We start from the raw sequence: 19,345 nt of genomic DNA on the forward strand, positions 1-19,345 counted from the left end.
TCCCTGCCTATTTCAGCAAGATAATGCCAAGACACATGTGTTACAACAGCGTGGTTTCGTAGTAAAAGAGTAGTAAAAGTAAGCAGTAAAAGTAGTAAAAGTAGTAGAAGTAAGAGTTGTGGTTTCGTAGTAAAAGAGTGCAGGTACTAGAGTGGCCTGCCTGCAGTCCAGACCTGTCGCCCATTGAAAATGTGTGGCGCATTATGAAGCACAAAATACGACAACGGAGACCATGGACTGTTGAACAACTGAAGTCGTACATCAAGCAAAAATGGGAAAGAATTCCACCTACAAAGCTTCAACAGTTAGTGTCCTCATTTCCCATATGCTTATTGAGTGTTGTTAGAAGGAAAGGTGATGTAACACAGTGGTAAACATACCACTGTTCCAGCTTTTTTGAAATGTGCTGTAGGCATCCATTTCAAAATGAGCAAATATTTGCACAAAAACAATAAAGTTTATCAGTTTGAACATTAAATATCTTGTCTTTGTGGTGTATTCAGTTGAATATAGGTTGAAGAGGATTTGCAAATCATTGTATTCTGTTTTTATTTACATTTTACACAACGTCCCAATTTCATTGGAATTCAGGTTGTATTTACAGAGTATTTTCCAAACAATTCATTGTGACAAACATTATGGCCACTGCATTTATTATTATTATTATTATTATTATTATTCATTCACTCACTTACTCATCTTCAACCACGTACTCCAATTAAGGGACACGGCGGGGGTGGGGGGGTGTTGGGGGGGAAGCCTATCCCAGCAGTCATAGGTGGACAGGATGCTAGTCTGTCGCAGGGCCAAATATATACAAACAAACACATTCACACCCGCACGCACACCTATGGACAATTTAAAGTTTCCAATCCACCAAACCTGCATGCCTTTGAATGTGGGAGGAAAATGGACCAAATACAGGGAGAACATACAATCCCCACACAGAAAGGCCACAGGTGGGAATCAATCACATGACCTTCTTGCTGTGAGGAAACAGTGCTAACCACTAAGCCACTATGCTGCCCATTATTGTTATTAGTTTAATTTTAAATCTTTTTCATTATGCATTTTAATCAATGGGTATTCTTTTAACAGCTACATAGTTTGCAGAAGATGATGAAATTTGGTCAGAGATATTGGTCAAAATGGAATTGAGTGGCATGGGAAGGGCAATGCATGCACTGGGTTGTTTCAAGATAGGAAAGTAGCAAGCCCAATAAGTCAGACCTTACTAATGTGGCCATACATAATATTGATATGTAGGAAGGTTATTCAGAGTATATTGATATATTTCCATAATATTTTACTCATGTCAACAAGAAATCACTTGTACCTCATAATGATATATGATGGAGCAGATTTCGCTGGCCAATGGCATGGTGTGTAATAATTTGGCATTATGGTTTTAAGAAAAACCTAGAGAAGAAAAAATTAAGTCCCTAAAACATTTATGTTTCTGTGATTGCTGCATTAGGAGGAGAATCTGAAGTTTAATCAGCTTAAGTGGCACCAAAGTGGGCAACTGTATTTATAATAGAACAGAATAGAAGTTTGTTGTCATATACGAGGTCTCTTAGATAATAAACCGACCCTTTTATTTTTTTTTTAACTATATGGATTTGAATGACATGCGATTACACCAATCATGCTTGAACCCTCGTGCGCATGCGTGAGTTTTTTCACGCGTGTTGGTGACGTCATTTCCCTGTGGGCAGGCCTTGAGTGAGATGTGGTCCCGCCCTCTCGGTTGAATTCCTTTGTTTCACACGCTGCTCGAGACGGCGCGCGTTGCTTTATCAAAATTTTTTCTGGACCTGTGAGGAATATCCGAGTGGACACTATTCGAGAAATTAAGCTGGTTTTCTGTGAAAAGTTTAACGGCTGATGAGAGATTATGGGGTGTTTCTGTCCGTGTAAGGACTTCCCACGGAGCGGGACGTCCTGCAGCGCTTCCAGGCGATGTCGTCGGCCTGTTTCGAGCTGAAAACATCCTAATTTAAGGCTTAATTCACCCAGGACATCGTGAGAGAACAGAGAAGATTCAGAAGAGGCCGGCATGAGGAATTTATGCGGACATTCCACTGTTTAAGGACATTTTTTTAATGAAAGACATGCGCGCAAATTCGCCGAGTTGTTTCCGTGATGACTCGGCAAATCTGTGTGCGCTGCGACAGGAAAAACACCTCCGTGTTGAAAACCATTTGTAGAATTCAGGCGGCTTTTAATGGCTTTCAACAAGTGAGTAACTGAGAAATTGTTTAACAGCTTGGGCATGTTCCAACTTGCCCGTTAAGATTTCCAACGGAGGTGTTTTTCCTGCCGCGACCCCCCGCGGTCGGGTCCAGCCCGACATGCGACTCTGCCCGCACGTTCTTTCATTACAAAATGACCGTTAACAATGGAATGTCCGAATAAACTCCTCATGCCGACTTCTTCTGAAAGTTCTCTGTTCTCTGACGACTTACTGCGTCAACAGAGCCGAAATGTGAAGTTTTCAACCTTGAAAACGGCGAGACGCTGCCGCCTCGAGCCACCGAACGCAGATCGCCGTCAGGCGCCGTGGGCCGTCCTTACGGCGACACCTACAGACCAAAATCTCTCATCAGCCGTTTAAAATTTTTACCGAAAACCGCTGAATTTATTGAATGGTGTCCACTCAGTTGTGCCTTACAGTTTTGAAAATTTTTTTATCAAACAAGCACGTCTCTGAGCCATTCTAAACAATGAAAAAAATCGACGAGCGGGTCGGACGACTCTCATCAAAGACTGCCCACAGGCAAATACGAACGACAGGCGTGAAAAAACTCTCGCTATGCCCACGAGGTTTCAAGCATGTCTGATGTAATCACACGTGACTTCAAATCCATATGGTTTTTGAAAAAATAATAAGGTTCGGATACTTTCTAATAGACCTCGTACACAGAAAAAAAAAAAACAATTTATCTGTAAAATAAAAATCTTACTAGCAAATTGCCTGCAAATAACAAAAAAATAGATTAACATAATACAAGCAATAAATGTACTGTAATAGCAATAATAATAATAGTTATTATTATTTACTAATTTTACTAATTAACTAGTTATATTATTGTCACATTAATAACAATAACAATGACAATATGATGCAGCAAAAAAAAAAAAATGTCAGTACATTTAAAATGTACGACTGGTGAAGAAGTGCACAGGATCCATGTGCTTCAGTCCACATGTAAGAAGATTGCTTGTGGGTAAAACTGTTCAACAGTTTAGCTGTCCAGGGATTTCACACTCCTATAACGCTTGCCTGGGGGGCAGGAGGAACTTTGGAGATAACCCAAGGTCTGATCATTCTACAAGTGCTATCACAGAGGAATAATATTGATTGTTTAATCAGAATTCTCCATGAAAAGGTTTTAGAACATGTATATGGCAGCTTTAATGTCAACATTTTCCTGCACCAGGAATGTGATGTCAACGTACAACATGGAAACTTGTGAAGTACATCCAGATAATTTCATTGCACAGTAAAAGTTCTTTCAAGTTCAAATCAAGTTTCTCTGATGCAAAGTTGTTTAGGAATCACTTTCCAAATTCTGTCTGAAAATTTCTTTTGACTTCCCTTATTTTGCCACGGTTACCACAGTGGATCTGGTCTGAAGCCACATGTTGACATCCAGACACAACTCCATATGAGCATGGAGTCAGGGAGCTTTGTTAGGGAGGGCAGCACACAAACCGCGTTCCCCACCTTGCTGCCCAAAACATATTTTACAAAGTGCTAAACTATAAAACTAAGAAGCTCTAAACTATAAATTGTAAAATGCCAGATTGCTGAGGCAGCTATGCAACCCGAAAAAAAAAACAAAAAAGAAATCAAATCAAATCCATTTTATTTATATAGCGCCAAATCACAACAAACAGTTGCCCCAAGGCGCTTTATATTGTAAGGCAAAAGCCATACAATAATTACAGAAAAACCCCAACGGTCAAAACGACCCCCTGTGAGCAAGCACTTGGCAACAGTGGGAAGGAAAAACTCCCTTTTGACAAAACAAACAAACAAAAAAACAACCCCCAGGAAAACTGAATTGAATTGAAATTTTAATTGAATTTATTAGGCACCCATATTAAAAACTGAGAAAGAGGGTTTTGTTTTTCTTCAGGACAATGGCCTAGCTCACTAATTGGTAGTTGCGATAGGCTGCTGGATGTGACTGTGGCTTCCAGTTAGTTGTCTGAACACCTATTTTCTTAATTGGCACATCTGACACCCCCCCCCCCCCCAAAAAAAAAACACAAAAATACCCAAAACAAAACACAATGGGGGGATATTACCATTGTAAATGACGGCATAGCTGTCTTTTTAAAATATCAGCATAGAATCTTCTTTGCTAAGGAGAGCTCAGCAATGAAACAGTGTGTTGGAATACAACATGGGTACCTCCAAGTTGAGTGTGTTGAAAAAAACACACATACAGCATGGAACAGGGACATTATGGTTTGCTGATATGATGTAAAGCCCCAGTCACACAGCATGAACGAAGGACACTGAAGCTTAAATGAAACAAGAAATCTGGACGTATGTTGACTTTCGGTGGCACTGTTTAAACCGTCATCGAGCTTTGTTCCTGTAGTTGGTGCTCTCGCGGGGGCGGAGTTAGTCTAAATATATAAGCCCCGTAAAAAAAAAAAAAAAAATATATAATATATATATGCTTCTATACTACTATTTTTTAAACAACCTATTTCAAGCATTATGCCAAAATATGTATTACAAGAACACAGTAATTTGATCATCTCCCCTTCTTGGGCAAATGGTTCAATCCACGAAGCGCGCCTACATTCATCTCACCTCTCTCCGTCCGCAACTGCGTTTGCTCTGGCATGTGTTTGTGTCGCGTGGTGCTACTGCGGGTGGCGGTAATTTAGCAGAGGCGCTGTTCTGTGATTGCCAGGCGACTGTCACATTTGCGAGGTATTTATTCACCGTTTATGTCTCTGAATGTGAAGAGCAAGTGCAACTTTCTGAAAAGTGCTTATTTTACTCACCTGGCTACCTATCGCAAAACACAGTATATTGCTCTACAAATTAGTGCGTCTGTGCGTGGTCAAATGTAAGATTGATTCAGTGTTGTCTTTTTTCAACTAAATCCTCTTGTCAGCTACTAAATGGTGCTGGCCCTTCAATCTGTGTAGCTCCCATTAACAAATAACTCTCTACATCAAATCCCATGTACAACAGATCTGACCTTAAATGCTTAGTTAAGGTCCTTTAACTAAGCATTTCAGAATTAAGACATTAAACCTTACCACAAAGTTTAATGCACAGCATGATAATAAGTGAATAATTTAAATTCCTGCTAAAAAGGCATAAATCATAAAACTCATTTTGTAATTTATTTGTTGGCAGTAAGTGGCAAACCAAGCCTGCACTGCAGTGATGGATATCAGAGCATTTTTTTTTTCAAAAGCAAAAAAAGCTTCAGGTGAGGTTTGTGCACTCTATAGACCTTATGTGATAGTAGATATGGACATTGAGAATAGCAAAGGATGGAAAGTGAAGCTCAGGGTAAACTGAATATGTGTATCAGACTGTGGAGGTGTCTTACTTGTTGTGTGGGCCGCTGAAGAGGAGGTACTGCTGGCCCACCACCACCAGATGGCGCCCTGCTTGAAGTGCGGGCTTCAAGCAGAGAGGGGCTCATAGCAACCGGGAGTGACAGCTGTCACTCGTCATCAGCACCAGCTGTCACTCATCCACATCACCACCACCATAAAGGGCGGACTGCAACTCCACCTCCCCGCCAAGAAATCAGCTACCATTCAGGTAATTTCTCTGCTGAACTTTATTCAAGCATTAGTCTGATCTCTTTTGCAGCCGTTTTCCTGGGACGGATACCCTGTCTGCTGAGTTGGCGTTTGGTGTGGACTGCGACGGCTTCGCCTCCCACCCCACCCAGATAAGTGGTTATCTCGGGAGCTGCACGAGTGTGTGATTCGGAGGTGGAGGTGCTCCCTCCTCACTGAACACTGACTGTGGGATTACAGAGTGTGCGAACTCACACTCATCAATACTGTTTCTGTTCTCTGCCAGCAGTACCGGGTCTGACTGCTGAAGACAGTGGCCACCTGGGGCGCAGGGCTTGGCGGCTCCGGTGTTCTTCAGATCCGTTGGTGGTGGAAGCTGTGTGGGATCCGGCTCTTCTCTCGCCAGGTGTCTTCTATCTTCGAGCCTGCTCACACGTCACCTTGTGTATAATTGACGTTCCACCATATTGTTATTATCTGTACGTCGTTGTGCGATTCACAACATTAAATAGTTACTTTTTTTGGCTTATCCATTGTCCGTTCATTTACGCCCCCTGTTGTGGGTCCGTGTCATGACACCTTCACAACATTACTTGTGTTACTGGTGTTTTGGTATGAATTCTGACTTTTAAGTCACACATTTTTATTTTTCTTAGTTTTAAGGACTTCATTAGATCTTGTCTGTCCTTTCTATGCTTTGCTGTTAATTCAATAAATAATTCATATTCATATATTTCTTATCATGAACCCATTTATATGCAGTATACCATCTGTGTTCTCCATCCAGCCTTATAGTGGAGTGCTGCTGTAGCTGTGCTAAACCAGGTCCTCCTGCACACGGCATTAAACCTCACTGATCATAACAATTGCAACTACTGTATTTTTATGACTTACAACATGGATGTGCGTGCTGCCAGAAAAACCGAGACATCAATCAGTTTGTAGAATAAATAAATGAATAGCCGAAACTAAAACACAATCTAAGTAATGCCTAAAACTATCTAAATGTAATTGAAAAGTGATACCAGGGTGAGTGTTCTGTACTAAGTACTATGACATAACGATCTGTTAAGATGAAATAAAAAATCTTCAATAACTATAGGCTCATAAGACTAATATAAAAACAAGGATAATATACTTTACTCAGCCTCTGAATATTTCAGACCTGCTCCTAAGCTGCAATTACTACTTGCCCTCCACATTAGGAGATTAAAATATTTGTTATATAAACTGCACCAGAATGCAGGAATTTTATGTATGGGTCATTATCCATGGCTAACATGCATTTTTGTTTTTGTTTTTTTTACATTTTGACAATGAATGCAGCTTTTACAAGCAATGTTTTCACTCTGAAATCATGGGAAATTGTATTTCTGGACATCTAGATTTTAAAAATTTTAAAAATGTGCTAAGCACCCCTAAAACTGGAAGTCTAAAATCGCCTCTGGCACTTCGTCAGAATTTTCAAAATGTTGAAAAATGTGTACAAATCCCGACGACAACCTCAATTCCTTATCGTTTGCATAGTTTCCATAACGTCAGAGTTCTGCCTGACTGTCGTCCAACTTCGTCTAACCTCCCAAGTCTGATGTCTTGCACAAATGTTTGCCATATCTGAATAGATCAATAACTAAAGCTCAGACAAGCTGCAAGTAACACCCTTGTCCATGTGTGGGACGAAAAGCAACATTGCCATACAGAAACAATAGCGGTAATAACATTTTATCAATTACTTCAATTATTTACGCACAATCCAGCCATTTGTGGCTGGCCTGTGTGTGCAGACACGTTGTTGTGAAGACAAACAATGTCTCTCACCTGTTGTCAGAAGAACCAAATCTTACACCTGGAAGTATTGTGGATATGTGTGCTCGGTCTCATACCCGCTGTCGGTCACGTCATCGTGAATGATTCATTTTGATTTTATTTAAAGTTTCATTTGTCTTTCATTAGTTTCGGTTTTGTTTCTTTCCTTTTTGCGCCCTTGATTCGCAAGGACTTTTGGTGATGAGGAAGGTGCAGGATCATTCGTCCAACTTTTCTTGACAATTTCTGACATTGTGAATTGTTTACTTTGTTCAGCTATCGCCGTGTTCCGTGTGCCCAAGCCCTAAAGCTACAGTGTGCTTAATTTAGAGGTGTTTATTAGAAGAAATTGAATAAAACATTTCTGACCACCTGTTTGTCAGTGTATAAATACCTCCAACAATGAATCTGTGTGTTTTCGCGAGTTTCAATATGGGAGTGGGCCCCCTTATGGAGCCTGCCCTGTTGCAATACCATGGGGATTTAGTAGTCCAAAATGACATACCTATGATTTTTCATGTTGTGCAGCACGGCCAGAAGATTGATGAAAAAAATAAAAAAAATAGTTGTTGCTCTCCTATATGCATTCTGTTTTAGAATCCTCATTTTTGTGAACTGGGATCATAATTATTACTGATTACAAGAGAAGGCAAGAGAGCATAAATCCCTGTCACCAAAGAAGCAGAAATATGAACAGAAACAAAATCGTGACCAGTGACAGTTTCAAGTAATCTGCAGTTTCACCACTAGATGAAACTAAATCTGACACACCGTAGCTTCAAACTTACGTAAGTTCAATACTGAGGTTTGTCATTGTTTTTATACCCCCAAAAAACATCCGAAATAATCTTTGTGGGTAACACTTTATATTAACTGCATGCTATAAAGCATTAGTAAAGCATTTATAAAGTGTAAGTAATGTTAAATAACTACTTGTAAACATTTACAAAGGATTCTTTTTTTATTAGCTACTCATTGGTATGAACATAAATAGATGGCTTAATAATTATTAATAACCAAATATGTAATGTCTTCATAAAACATTTATGAATGATTTATTTAATTCTCTATAAACCATTTAAGAAAAGTTGATCATTAATAGTTCATCATTTACAAACGTAAAATCAGACACTATTCATTAGTGATAAAAATACTTTACAAATCATATTTTTATTGTCTTTACATTTTTCCTCACAAATTATTAAGGCTTTACTAAGCATTAATAAACCGTTAGTTTATGCTCAACTGTATCAGTTATAACATTTGTAAAGATTGCATTAACTACTTTTCCTTATTCCTCAATACTTTATGTATCATTTGTTAATAATGTACAAAGCTCAAGTCTCTTTCCCCATCACTACAAGTATAAAGTGTTAAATTCGTACATAGATAAAGTATTTTTCTTTCAATGTACGAATAATGTGTTACCTCTTTGTGTAGGTGGCAAAATTTGCATTCCCTGCCTACAAAATGAAGATGTCCATGCACAAACCTGTGCATCACCTCAGTGACCAACAGGAGATGGCTTTGCATTCCAGGTGTGAACACATTTTACTGTACGTAGCAGGATGGTACCAAAAAAAGCTTGCATACCTGCTCAGCAAAACCATCTCTGAACAGAAATAAATAACGCAGGTGCAGCAGTCTTTACATTAAATTAATGTTTTGAGTTGTATATTTACTTTACCGTGTCCACAGTGTTATTGCAAACCTCCTAAAGGAACGCAGTGTGTTGCAGAGTGAGACAAAGAGCTTGGTGACATATCTTTGTGCATTTTAGATTTGAAGGATCACAGTGACCCAGAAACCAATTGACAAATTAAATCATTAATGCACTTCTTCACCCTGTTACTATAGTTACATTCTCTGCTCCTCCTGGTCATGATGTGGTGTGGGAAGGTGGTGAAACTTCAATGCCATTTCCTTATTACAATGCTTTTGCTTCTAAATGTGTCTTTCATGATTGATAGTTGTGACAACTTTAAACAAAACAAGAACTTAAGAAAAAATACATATTCAATGCAGTAGCTTTGTCAGATGAAAATATATTTGCTTAATTGTGATTATAAATTACTGTAACTAAGTTACCTGAGAACATTTCTCAGTGTTAGCGGGGTTTGTACTGATTTAATTAAACATCAGTGCAGGAAACACTGACATTGAAACAATTGGGAGTCATTTGATTTGGTATTTAATTATAATGAAAGTAAGCCTGGAGCAATTTGAATACATTCTAATCAATATGCAAATGATCCATCCTTGTTTAATCCACACTTTAATTGTCACGTTCACATTCATCTTGGACTGTGTTTGAATACTATTATTTTTTTCATGACATTAGGGGTAATAATGCCACTAAAGTAACACAGTTCAGTTAAATAATTGTTACTTCATTTTCTGAGGACCTTAAGCACCCAAAAAAAAACCTTTTCTGCTTAAAAGTGAAGTCTGGAATTTTTAACCCCTATTGTTAGATGTTTTTGAGTTAATGTTTCATCTGGGAGGGAAAAAATAATATCTGCAACTTGACCGAGCTGGTAAAGCCTCTAAGGACCAGCATTGCATGATGATTGGAAAGCTAAGGTAAGCAGCTACCTGTACAATCAGTCATTTTAAAAGGTTCCTCTCCATTTATTGCTGTAATAATAGGCACATTTACCTACATATGAATTCTCTTCATGCTATTAGCACTTTTAATGACCTTTTAGCCTGTTCAATGGCAACAAAATATTTACCAAGAACATTTTTATCTTGCTCTGTACAATGACATTAAACTGAAGGCAGGAGCTCATATTCTCGTATGCTCAATCACTATCCTCTCACCCAGCCTGAGGACATATATACAGTTGTGCACAAAAGTTTACATACCCTGGCAGAAGTTTAGGAGAAGAGTGAGGAAAGCCACCAAGACACCAAGACAACTCAGGAGAAGTTATGGGCTTATGTGGCTGTAATTGGAGAAATTGTGCACAGTGCAAGCTTTGCATTTTGCATCACTACTCTTAGCTTCATAGTGGAGTAGAGCAGAGAAGGAGTTTCTTTCACCAAAACAGATCAAATCCAGGCTTGTATCTCAGATGTACCTTCTGACAATTTGTAGCTAAATTTTCAGGTCTTCGTTTTAAGAAAATCCTCCTCTATACCACTTCATCATGAAGATGGATAATTGGTGATACAAAATGCAAAGCTTTCATTGTGCATAATTTCTCCAGTCACAGCCACGTAACTTCTGGGTTGTCTGGGTGTCTTGGTGGCTTTCCTCACTCTTCTACTTCTGCACAGTCACTCAGTTTTTCAGAACTGTCTACTCCATGCAGATTTACCGTAGAGTGGAATATTGTTTGTATTGCTTTGTAATTGATGTAAATAAAGTCCAGAACATATTCAGTGGCAGTTTTACCATCAGAGAGCCTCGTCCACAACTACCACAAAAGACTCCAAGCTGTCATTGATGTTAAAGGGGGCAATACACTGTATTAAGAACAGGGGTATCTAAACTTTTTATCAGGGTCATTTGGGTAGTTTGTGTTGTCATTATGATTTAAAAAGAGTAAACACAGTTGTTTGACAATAAATGGCTTAACCCAACCACTGACCATGAGTGAAACTAAATTTTTGTGTTATCATTTATATTCTCTGAAAAATGGCCAAAAAACTGAACTTCTGCCAGGGTATGTAAACTTCTGTGCACAACTGTAGATTGAAAGGACTGGTGATCCTTCCTTCCAATCACCTTCATAGTGGAGTGAATCAGATGACTGAGCTTCATTTTAAGTTGCACAGTGAGATTGCCAAACCATGCTGAGATCCCACACCTGACTAAGCTCTCTAATTGCACAGCCTGATAGAATAAAAACACAACTATCTGGTCCACATCAAACATTCTGAGTGTGTACGAGGTCTCTTAGATAATAAACCGACCCTTTTATTTTTTTTTAACTATATGGATTTGAATGACATGCGATTACACCAATCATGCTTGAACCCTCGTGCGCATGCGTGAGTTTTTTCACGCGTGTCGGTGACGTCATTTCCCTGTGGGCAGGCCTTGAGTGAGATGTGGTCCCGCCCTCTCGGCTGAATTCCTTTGTTTCACACGCTGCTCGAGACGGCGCGTGTTGCTTTATCAACATTTTTTCTGGACCTGTGAGGAATATCCGAGTGGACACTATTCGAGAAATTAAGCTGGTTTTCTGTGAAACGTTTAACGGCTGATGAGAGATTATGGGGTGTTTCTGTCGGTGTAAGGACTTCCCACGGAGCGGGACGTCCTGCAGCGCTTCCAGGCGCTGTCGTCGGCCTGTTTCGATCTTAAAACATCCTAATTTAAGGCTTAATTCACCCAGGACATCGTGAGAGAACAGAGAAGATTCAGAAGAGGCCGGCATGAGGAATTTATGCGGACATTCCACTGTTTAAGGACATTTTTTTAATGAAAGACGTACGCGCAAATTCGCCGAGTCGTTTCCGTGACGACTCGGCAAATCTGTGTGCACCGCGACAGGAAAAACACCTCCGTGTTGAAAACCATTTGTAGAATTCAGGCGGCTTTTAATGGCTTTCAACAAGTGAGTAACTGAGAAATTGTTTAACAGCTTGGGCATGTTCCAACTTGCCCGTTAAGATTTCCAACGGAGGTGTTTTTCCTGCCGCGACCCCCCGCGGTCGGGTCCAGCCCGACATGCGACTCTGCCCGCACGTTCTTTCATTACAAAATGACCGTTAACAATGGAATGTCCGAATAAACTCCTCATGCCGACTTCTTCTGAAAGTTCTCTGTTCTCTGATGACTTACTGCGTCAACAGAGCCTGAAATGTGGAAGTTTTCAACTTGAAACGGCGAGACGCTGCCGCCTCGAATCGCAGATCGCCGTCAGGCGCCGTGGACCATCCTTAAAGCGACACTACCAGACCAAAATCTCTCATCAGCCGTTAAAATTTTTACTGAAAACCAGCTGAATTTATTGAATGGTGTCCACTCAGTTGTGCCTTACAGTTTTGAAAATTTTTTTATCAAACAAAGCAACAGTCTCTGAGCCATTCCTAAACAATGAAAAAAAATCGACGAGCGGGTGGAAGACTCCTCACTCAAAGGCTGCCCACCGTGAAAAGTCCTTAAAGCGACAGTCTCACCTCAAAATCTCTCATCAGCCGTTTAAAATTTTCACTGAAAACCAGCTTAATTTTTCGAACCGTGTCCACTTCGATGTGTCTCACAGGTTTAGAAAAAATTTTGATCAAACAAAGCGCCAGTCTCTCAGCAACTTCTCAGACAAAGGAATTCCGACGAGGGGCTGGACGACTCCTCCCACAAGGAGTGCTCACAGGCGAATGACGTCACCGACAGGCGTGGAAAAACTCACGCATGCGCACGAGGGTTCAAGCATGTCTGACGTAAAAACATATGAATGAAATCCATATAGTTTTTGAAAAAAATAAAAAGGACCGTTACTTTATTGACAGCCCTCGTACAAGTGAATCCCAGCACACTCATATATGTGTCGCTTATGACCACAGGACTAAGGTTCCCCAGTGAACTGGGGTCCAGGACCATCTCCTTGGTCTTGGAAAATAAATAAATAAATAAATAAAATAAAATAAATAAATAAGGTGGTGTGTATAGCACCACTGCACAAGTTTTCTACTTCTAGGAAATGGGCTGATTTGCATATGTATGCCACTGTGTAGTAGGGTGAGGATAGCTGCATCATCTGAAAATTTAACAACAAAGTTCTGTGGGTGACTGTTAGAGCATTCATTTATATACAGTGTGAAAAGAACTGGAAACCTGATGCTCACTGTGATGCACCTGTGATGATTGATCTAGCTTCTGAGAGGGCGTTATTGACTCTCACCGGCTGACTTCAATTGGTTAAAAAGGAACAATACCATTTAATTACAAAAAAGACTGACATTCATCTACTTCAGCTTTGAAATTAGCCGATGGAGCTGGAGTCTATGAAATGCTGAGCTAAAATCAGCAAATAAAATCTTTGCATAGGCTTTGTGGTCCTTTAAGTGCTTGATGGTGAGGCCCTCCCCAAAGCTAGATTAAAAGGTAAACAGTAAATGGACTGCATTTATATTGCACTTTTTCATCTGCATCAGACTCTCAAAGTGCTTTGCAAATAATGCCTCACATTCACCCCAATGTGAGGGTGCTGCCATACAAGGCACTCACTACACACTAGATATATATAATAGTTGATTAAAGACCTTGCCCAAGGGCCCTTAGTGATTTTCCAGTCAGGCTGGGAATTCTGAACCGAGGATCTTCTGGTTACACCTTAACGCCTTAACCACTAGACCATCACCTCCCCCAGAGATTAGCTCAAGTGCCCCTTGGCGGTGCTTTAGCATTTTAAAACTTGAAAAAAAAAAGTAAATTTATGCTTCCAAATCATAACAACTACTAACGAACTATATTGGACTTGAAACAGGAACTGTTTTTCAGATTTCACCCATCCTAATAATACTTGGACACAATCCAACCACTTGGAGCACCAGACAAGGTCCTATCCCTCCAAATCAAGTCCAGGTCAAGACACACTGCCTGGGTTTGATGGAACTGTGCATTGGTGGAACCAAGTCCTACTGCCTCCCTATCTTCCTGACATAATTAAACCTTAGCTACAGACATGTGGTCTGCGTCCTCAGGATGCCGGATTACTATCTGTCCCTAAGGTTAAAAAGAAGTCAGCAGGCAACAGAGCTTTTTCATATCGGGCTGCTCTTCTGCTTGCTCCGAAAAAAAAAAAAAAAAAGACCTGACACTCTTGAGTGTTTCAAGTCCAGACTAAAGGCATACCTGTTGTCCCTTTTCTGTGATTAGTGTACTTGTGTTGTATCAAACCATTTTTCCACTCTCCTGTTGTGTCATTAACAACAGCCTCATTATATTGAAATTCTGGGTCTGTTAATGATTCAAAAGGCTAGACTGAGGTGCTGTTGCCACGTTTAGGGCCTAGAGCAGGGGTGGCCAAGTTCGGTCCTCGAGAGCCACCTTCCTGACACTCTTAGTTGTCTCCCTGCTCCAACACACCTGAATCCAATGAAAGACTCGTTAGCAGACTTTTAATGAGCCTTTCATTGGATTCAGGTGTGTTGGAGCAGGGAGACAACTAAGAGTGTCAGGAAGGTGGCTCTCGAGGACCGAACTTGGCCACCCCTGGCCTAGAGTGTGATGCACCGTGTTGGACCCTTGGACAGCTGCATACTTACTCATGTCTCCAAATGGTTGATGATTTGCAACATATAAAATAGGACTTTTTTAATCTGATCTGAAGTGGTTTTTGTTTTGCATATGTATTGGATAATTCTTTGCTTGTTCTTTATTTGATCTGTAACTTTTAGAATGACCTAAGCAGTGGGCCACCTCTCTGAGTCTGGTCCGCTTGACGTTTCTTCCTCAATATCACCAGCGGGAGTTTTTCCTTTCCACTGTTACCTACGGGCTTTCTCAGAGGGGTTGGTAAGGTTAGACCTTACCCATGTGAAGCTCCTTGGAGTGCCTTCGTTGTGATTTGGCACGAAATAAATAAACTGACTTGAAACCTTCGTGCTTTGAGGCAGAAGTGTCAACCACTGTTCCACCGTACAATCAACACAAGTATTTAGGATATACAATAAATCAGACATAAATTAAAAAGGACCCTTTATGATTGATCAGTCATTTTGAGCAATTTCTACCAAATTGATATAGTCAAATTTAAAGCTTATTATTCATACACATATGCAGCATCATTTACTACCCTGTACCAAATGAAATACCGTTTTAGGAAACTGAGTTGGCTTCATCATGTTCAGCCATTCTCAAGTTCAACAATGCATCAGTTTATTTACCCTTTATCTAAACCTGCTTTTTCCAGTTAAGGGTCACTTGGGGGCTGTAACCTTTCCCACTGGTCATTCAGCAAAAAATATTACAAGTATTTAGGCAAACATGGGATTTTATTTCAAGTTATATATACATGAACAAAATACACTGGAATGATCACATTACTGGTAGATAGTTTATGGAACAGACTATTACTTGGTGCAGCACTGAGTGTCCCTGTTGAATTTCCTTTGAATAAGACATTGAAGTTTGATTAAATGTACAGTGCCTTTGATGTGCTGCAGATTTTATGCAGTAGCTAACAGAAAAGTGACTGCAGCTTCATGCAGCCGTTGCGTTTTATGGAACCTTTCTTTTGTTGATATTGATTTTTAACTCCAATTTTACACTCTATGAATTTGAACCTGGAGTGCACTCTGACTATATGATACCCACAGGGTGGCTTGTTATCTCAAAGGAATGAAAAAGTGAAGGGGAGGGGGAAAAAAGGGAAAGAAAAACACAGCTTCTGGGCATACTGAATAATGTGGCAAAACTCCTTTAAAGTATTTAATTTCTGTATAACGTATGATTATGGCTCAGACCTGACCCATGATTTCAATCATGCTCCCTTTCAGCTTTGGGTTAAAATAGGCTCCCTTGTAAAGAAGGCTTGCTTAACAGCCTTAGGCACCTGCATAACAATAATTTATGTATAACAATAGTTTATTGTTAATCTTGTGTACTTTTTCTGAAGGTGCCAAAACTCCATGAATTATAACAAAGTTGCTTTGTATGTGGGAAGAAAGTTCAGTATGTGCATCATGGGGAACATAGTTTTCTGGGTTTGCTTCCACAGTAGTCACTGCAAACATAAAAAGGCATTGATTATATTGATCATAGAAATGAAATGAGTGCATGTTATGGGTTAGAATGATGATAATAATAAAAACATGTTTGTATTTAATGAGCTGTCTATGTAAAAAGTAGATGGTTGCCTATGTAGGTGTCCACATGACCCGACTCGGATTTTGATAAAATTTTCACCAATTACCCTTCAAATAGATCAATTAGGCATGGTAAAGTTTGTTTTTCCATCATGCAAAATTTTAACTGAGTTTTGGTCAATTCAATATTTGATGTCAAAACAGCCTGAAATCCTTTTACATTAAAATATACTGTAAAAATGCTCAGCTTTAAGGCAACACTGCCCAGCTAGAATCACATGGTTTGAAAAACTGGCTATGGGGCATCATCCAGATATCAAAGATCCATTGTCCGTCTGGCGGAACATTTCCTTATATTTTAGTGATTCAAACTTTTTGCAATTCATATGTTGCCCTCCCAGGATCAAATTCTGGAGAAGTAGGGAAACTGAAAAATGCTCATGAAATGAGCAATATTTGACATATCTCAGCAAATGAGGTATCACTTTGTATGTTTTTGGGTTTGGGGAGTTCATTTATGGGGCCGTTTGTGAGATGCCCCCGCATGATTTTTACAAAGACAGCTCATTAATAGGGAGAAGAAGTTTAATATAAGTGCAAGAAATTCACAACTGCAGAAAACCTCCATAAAACATGCACACATGTAAGTGTGCTCACTCAGAGAAAAGACCAGACACACAAAGTGAAAACGCACAGCTGGTGCATTTCATAACCCATTTTAAACATGTTTGCTTTTTGAAACACAGCCTGGGTACTTACCAACCTCCGAGGCCATCACAGTGATGTTGTGCCAAGGCATGTCTTCTCTATCCAACGGCTGGGTCGTCCTGATAACGCCGCTTCCCTCTTCGATTCGAAAATACCGGACTCTGTCCTCTTTGTTGTCCAAGAAATACCTTTTCAAAAAGAAAACAGGAATCACATGATATTCATGTTTGACTTTTCATCCATCACAGCAGTAGATACAAACCAAGCTGACTGTTTTGGGGATCTGGAACATACTTTAACCAAAATCTCATATATTTTATTTGCAGCTATAGCTGTATGGGGAAGTGGTGATCAGACAGATAGAGAGGCTGTTCTGTTCATAGGGTCATAGGTTAAAAAAAAAACAAAAAAAAAACAGTGAGGAAAACCACTCAGTTGTCCTTGAAATAAGTCTTTAATCTCCGAGTTCCTCCTGGTGTACAGTTCACTACCTTGCATGGCATCAGAGTGTGAGCTAAAGGGACAATGGGAGGCATCATTGTTGGATGCTCTGAGGGTCTGCATCAGATAGAAAAGTGCTATATAAATGCAGTCCATTTATTCTATATTGAACAACAGTCTTGGGTTTTGTCAAAACGTCCTTCACATTGATGTGGCGCCTCAAGCTGAATGAGAGTGTCATTAAAGCACACACAATTGAGACTATAAGAGGCTAGTCAAAGATGAGTTCAACAAAACTGAACTGAGTTGAACTGAAAGTGCAGATAATAGAGACTGTGAGAGGCCAGTCAAATTGAAAGAGCAGTTATAGTTGTGCTCAAAACTTTACATACCCTGGCTGAATTTTTGTTTTTGTTGTTTTTGGCCATTTTTCAGAGAATATGAATGATAACACAAAAAAACATTTTGCACTAGTGGGTAGTGGTTGGCCATTTATTGTCAACTAACTGTTTAATCTTTTTAAATCAAAATGACAACAAAAACTACCCAAATCAACCTGATCAAAAGTTTACACACCCCTGTTCTTAATACTGTGTATTGCCCCATTTAACATCAGTGACAGCTTGGAGTCTTTTGTGGTGGTTGTGGACGAGGCTCTCTGATGGTAAAGCTGCCACTGAATATGTTTCGGACTTTATTTACATCAGTTACAAAGAAATGCAAACAATATGGCACTTTATGCTAAATCTGCATGGAGTAGACAGTTCTCAAAAACTGAGTGACTGTGCAAGAAGGAGAAGAGTGATGAAACCTAATGCTTATGTGACTGTGATTGGAGAAGTTGTGCAGAGTGCAAGCTTTGGATTTTCTATCACCAGTTATACAGGTTCACGATGAAGTGCAGAGGAAGATTTTCTTAAAAAGACCTGAAAGTTTACCTACAAATTGCCAGATGGTACATCTGAGATGCAAGCCTAGATTTGATCTGTATTGGAGAAAGAATACGCTTTACCTCTCTACTCCACTATGGAGTAAAGTAAAGTGCTATACTGTTTTGTATTTGAAAATAAATGGCTTTACCAAACTACTAACCATGAGTGAAAACAAGTTTTTGTGTTATCATTCATATTCTCTGAAAAATGGCCAAAAAAACTAAAATTCTGTCAAGGTATGTAAACCTTTGAGCACAACTGTATGTTGTATTTTACAGATGTGAAGAAGTGCACCAAAGCAAATCAAATCTCAAAGCTAGAAGAGGCAACAGCAACTAGTCCAGATTTTGTTGCATTTTTCTTCAGCCACCATTTGGACACAGTTCAGGGAGCATATGCTGGTGCTGCCATTAGCTGTATCTACCACAGTATAAAACCACTGTGTATAATGATTGGCACCACGCAGGCACCAACCTCTTGAAAGTAGCCATCAATCTATCACTGCCTGGTGAAAGTTGGGGTCCCCTTAGCTTTTTACAGTTGCTACCTTTTCTCAGCATTGTGGTAATCTATCACATCATTTTAGTGTTACATCTAATGTCCTCTCACACTAAAGTAAGTCCCTTCGGCTGCTCCCTTGTTTGCACTCGGGGTCGCCACAGCAAATCCAAGTTGGATCTGCATGTTGAATTGGTACAAGTTTTACGCCGGATGCCCTTCCTGACACAACTCCATATTACATGGAGAAATGTGGCAGGGGTGGGATTTGAACCCAGAACCTTCTGAACTGACACCAAGTGCATTAACTACTTGGCCACCACCCCTGCTAATGTCCTCTCACACTAAAAGTAGTCATTTGACACAAAGTCAAACCAATCAAATACAAATATTCTCTGGAGAGATGT

General features: G+C 39.8%; 1 protein-coding gene across 2 annotated transcripts in view; it reads right to left on the minus strand.

Annotated features, from left to right (window-relative positions):
• LOC117507760 (cadherin-18) overlaps nt 1-19,345 on the minus strand; it is a 480,214-nt gene that overhangs the window by 117,660 nt on the left and 343,209 nt on the right. For both annotated transcript variants that reach the window (XM_034167572.1, XM_034167578.1), the window contains exon 8: nt 17,119-17,255. In XM_034167572.1, coding sequence (XP_034023463.1) covers nt 17,119-17,255 — 137 coding nt within the window. The remainder of the gene's footprint in view (nt 1-17,118; nt 17,256-19,345) is intronic.

The sequence above is a fragment of the Thalassophryne amazonica genome, chromosome 1 (assembly GCF_902500255.1).
Source record: "Thalassophryne amazonica chromosome 1, fThaAma1.1, whole genome shotgun sequence".
In the NCBI taxonomy this organism is placed as follows: Eukaryota; Metazoa; Chordata; class Actinopteri; order Batrachoidiformes; family Batrachoididae; genus Thalassophryne; species Thalassophryne amazonica.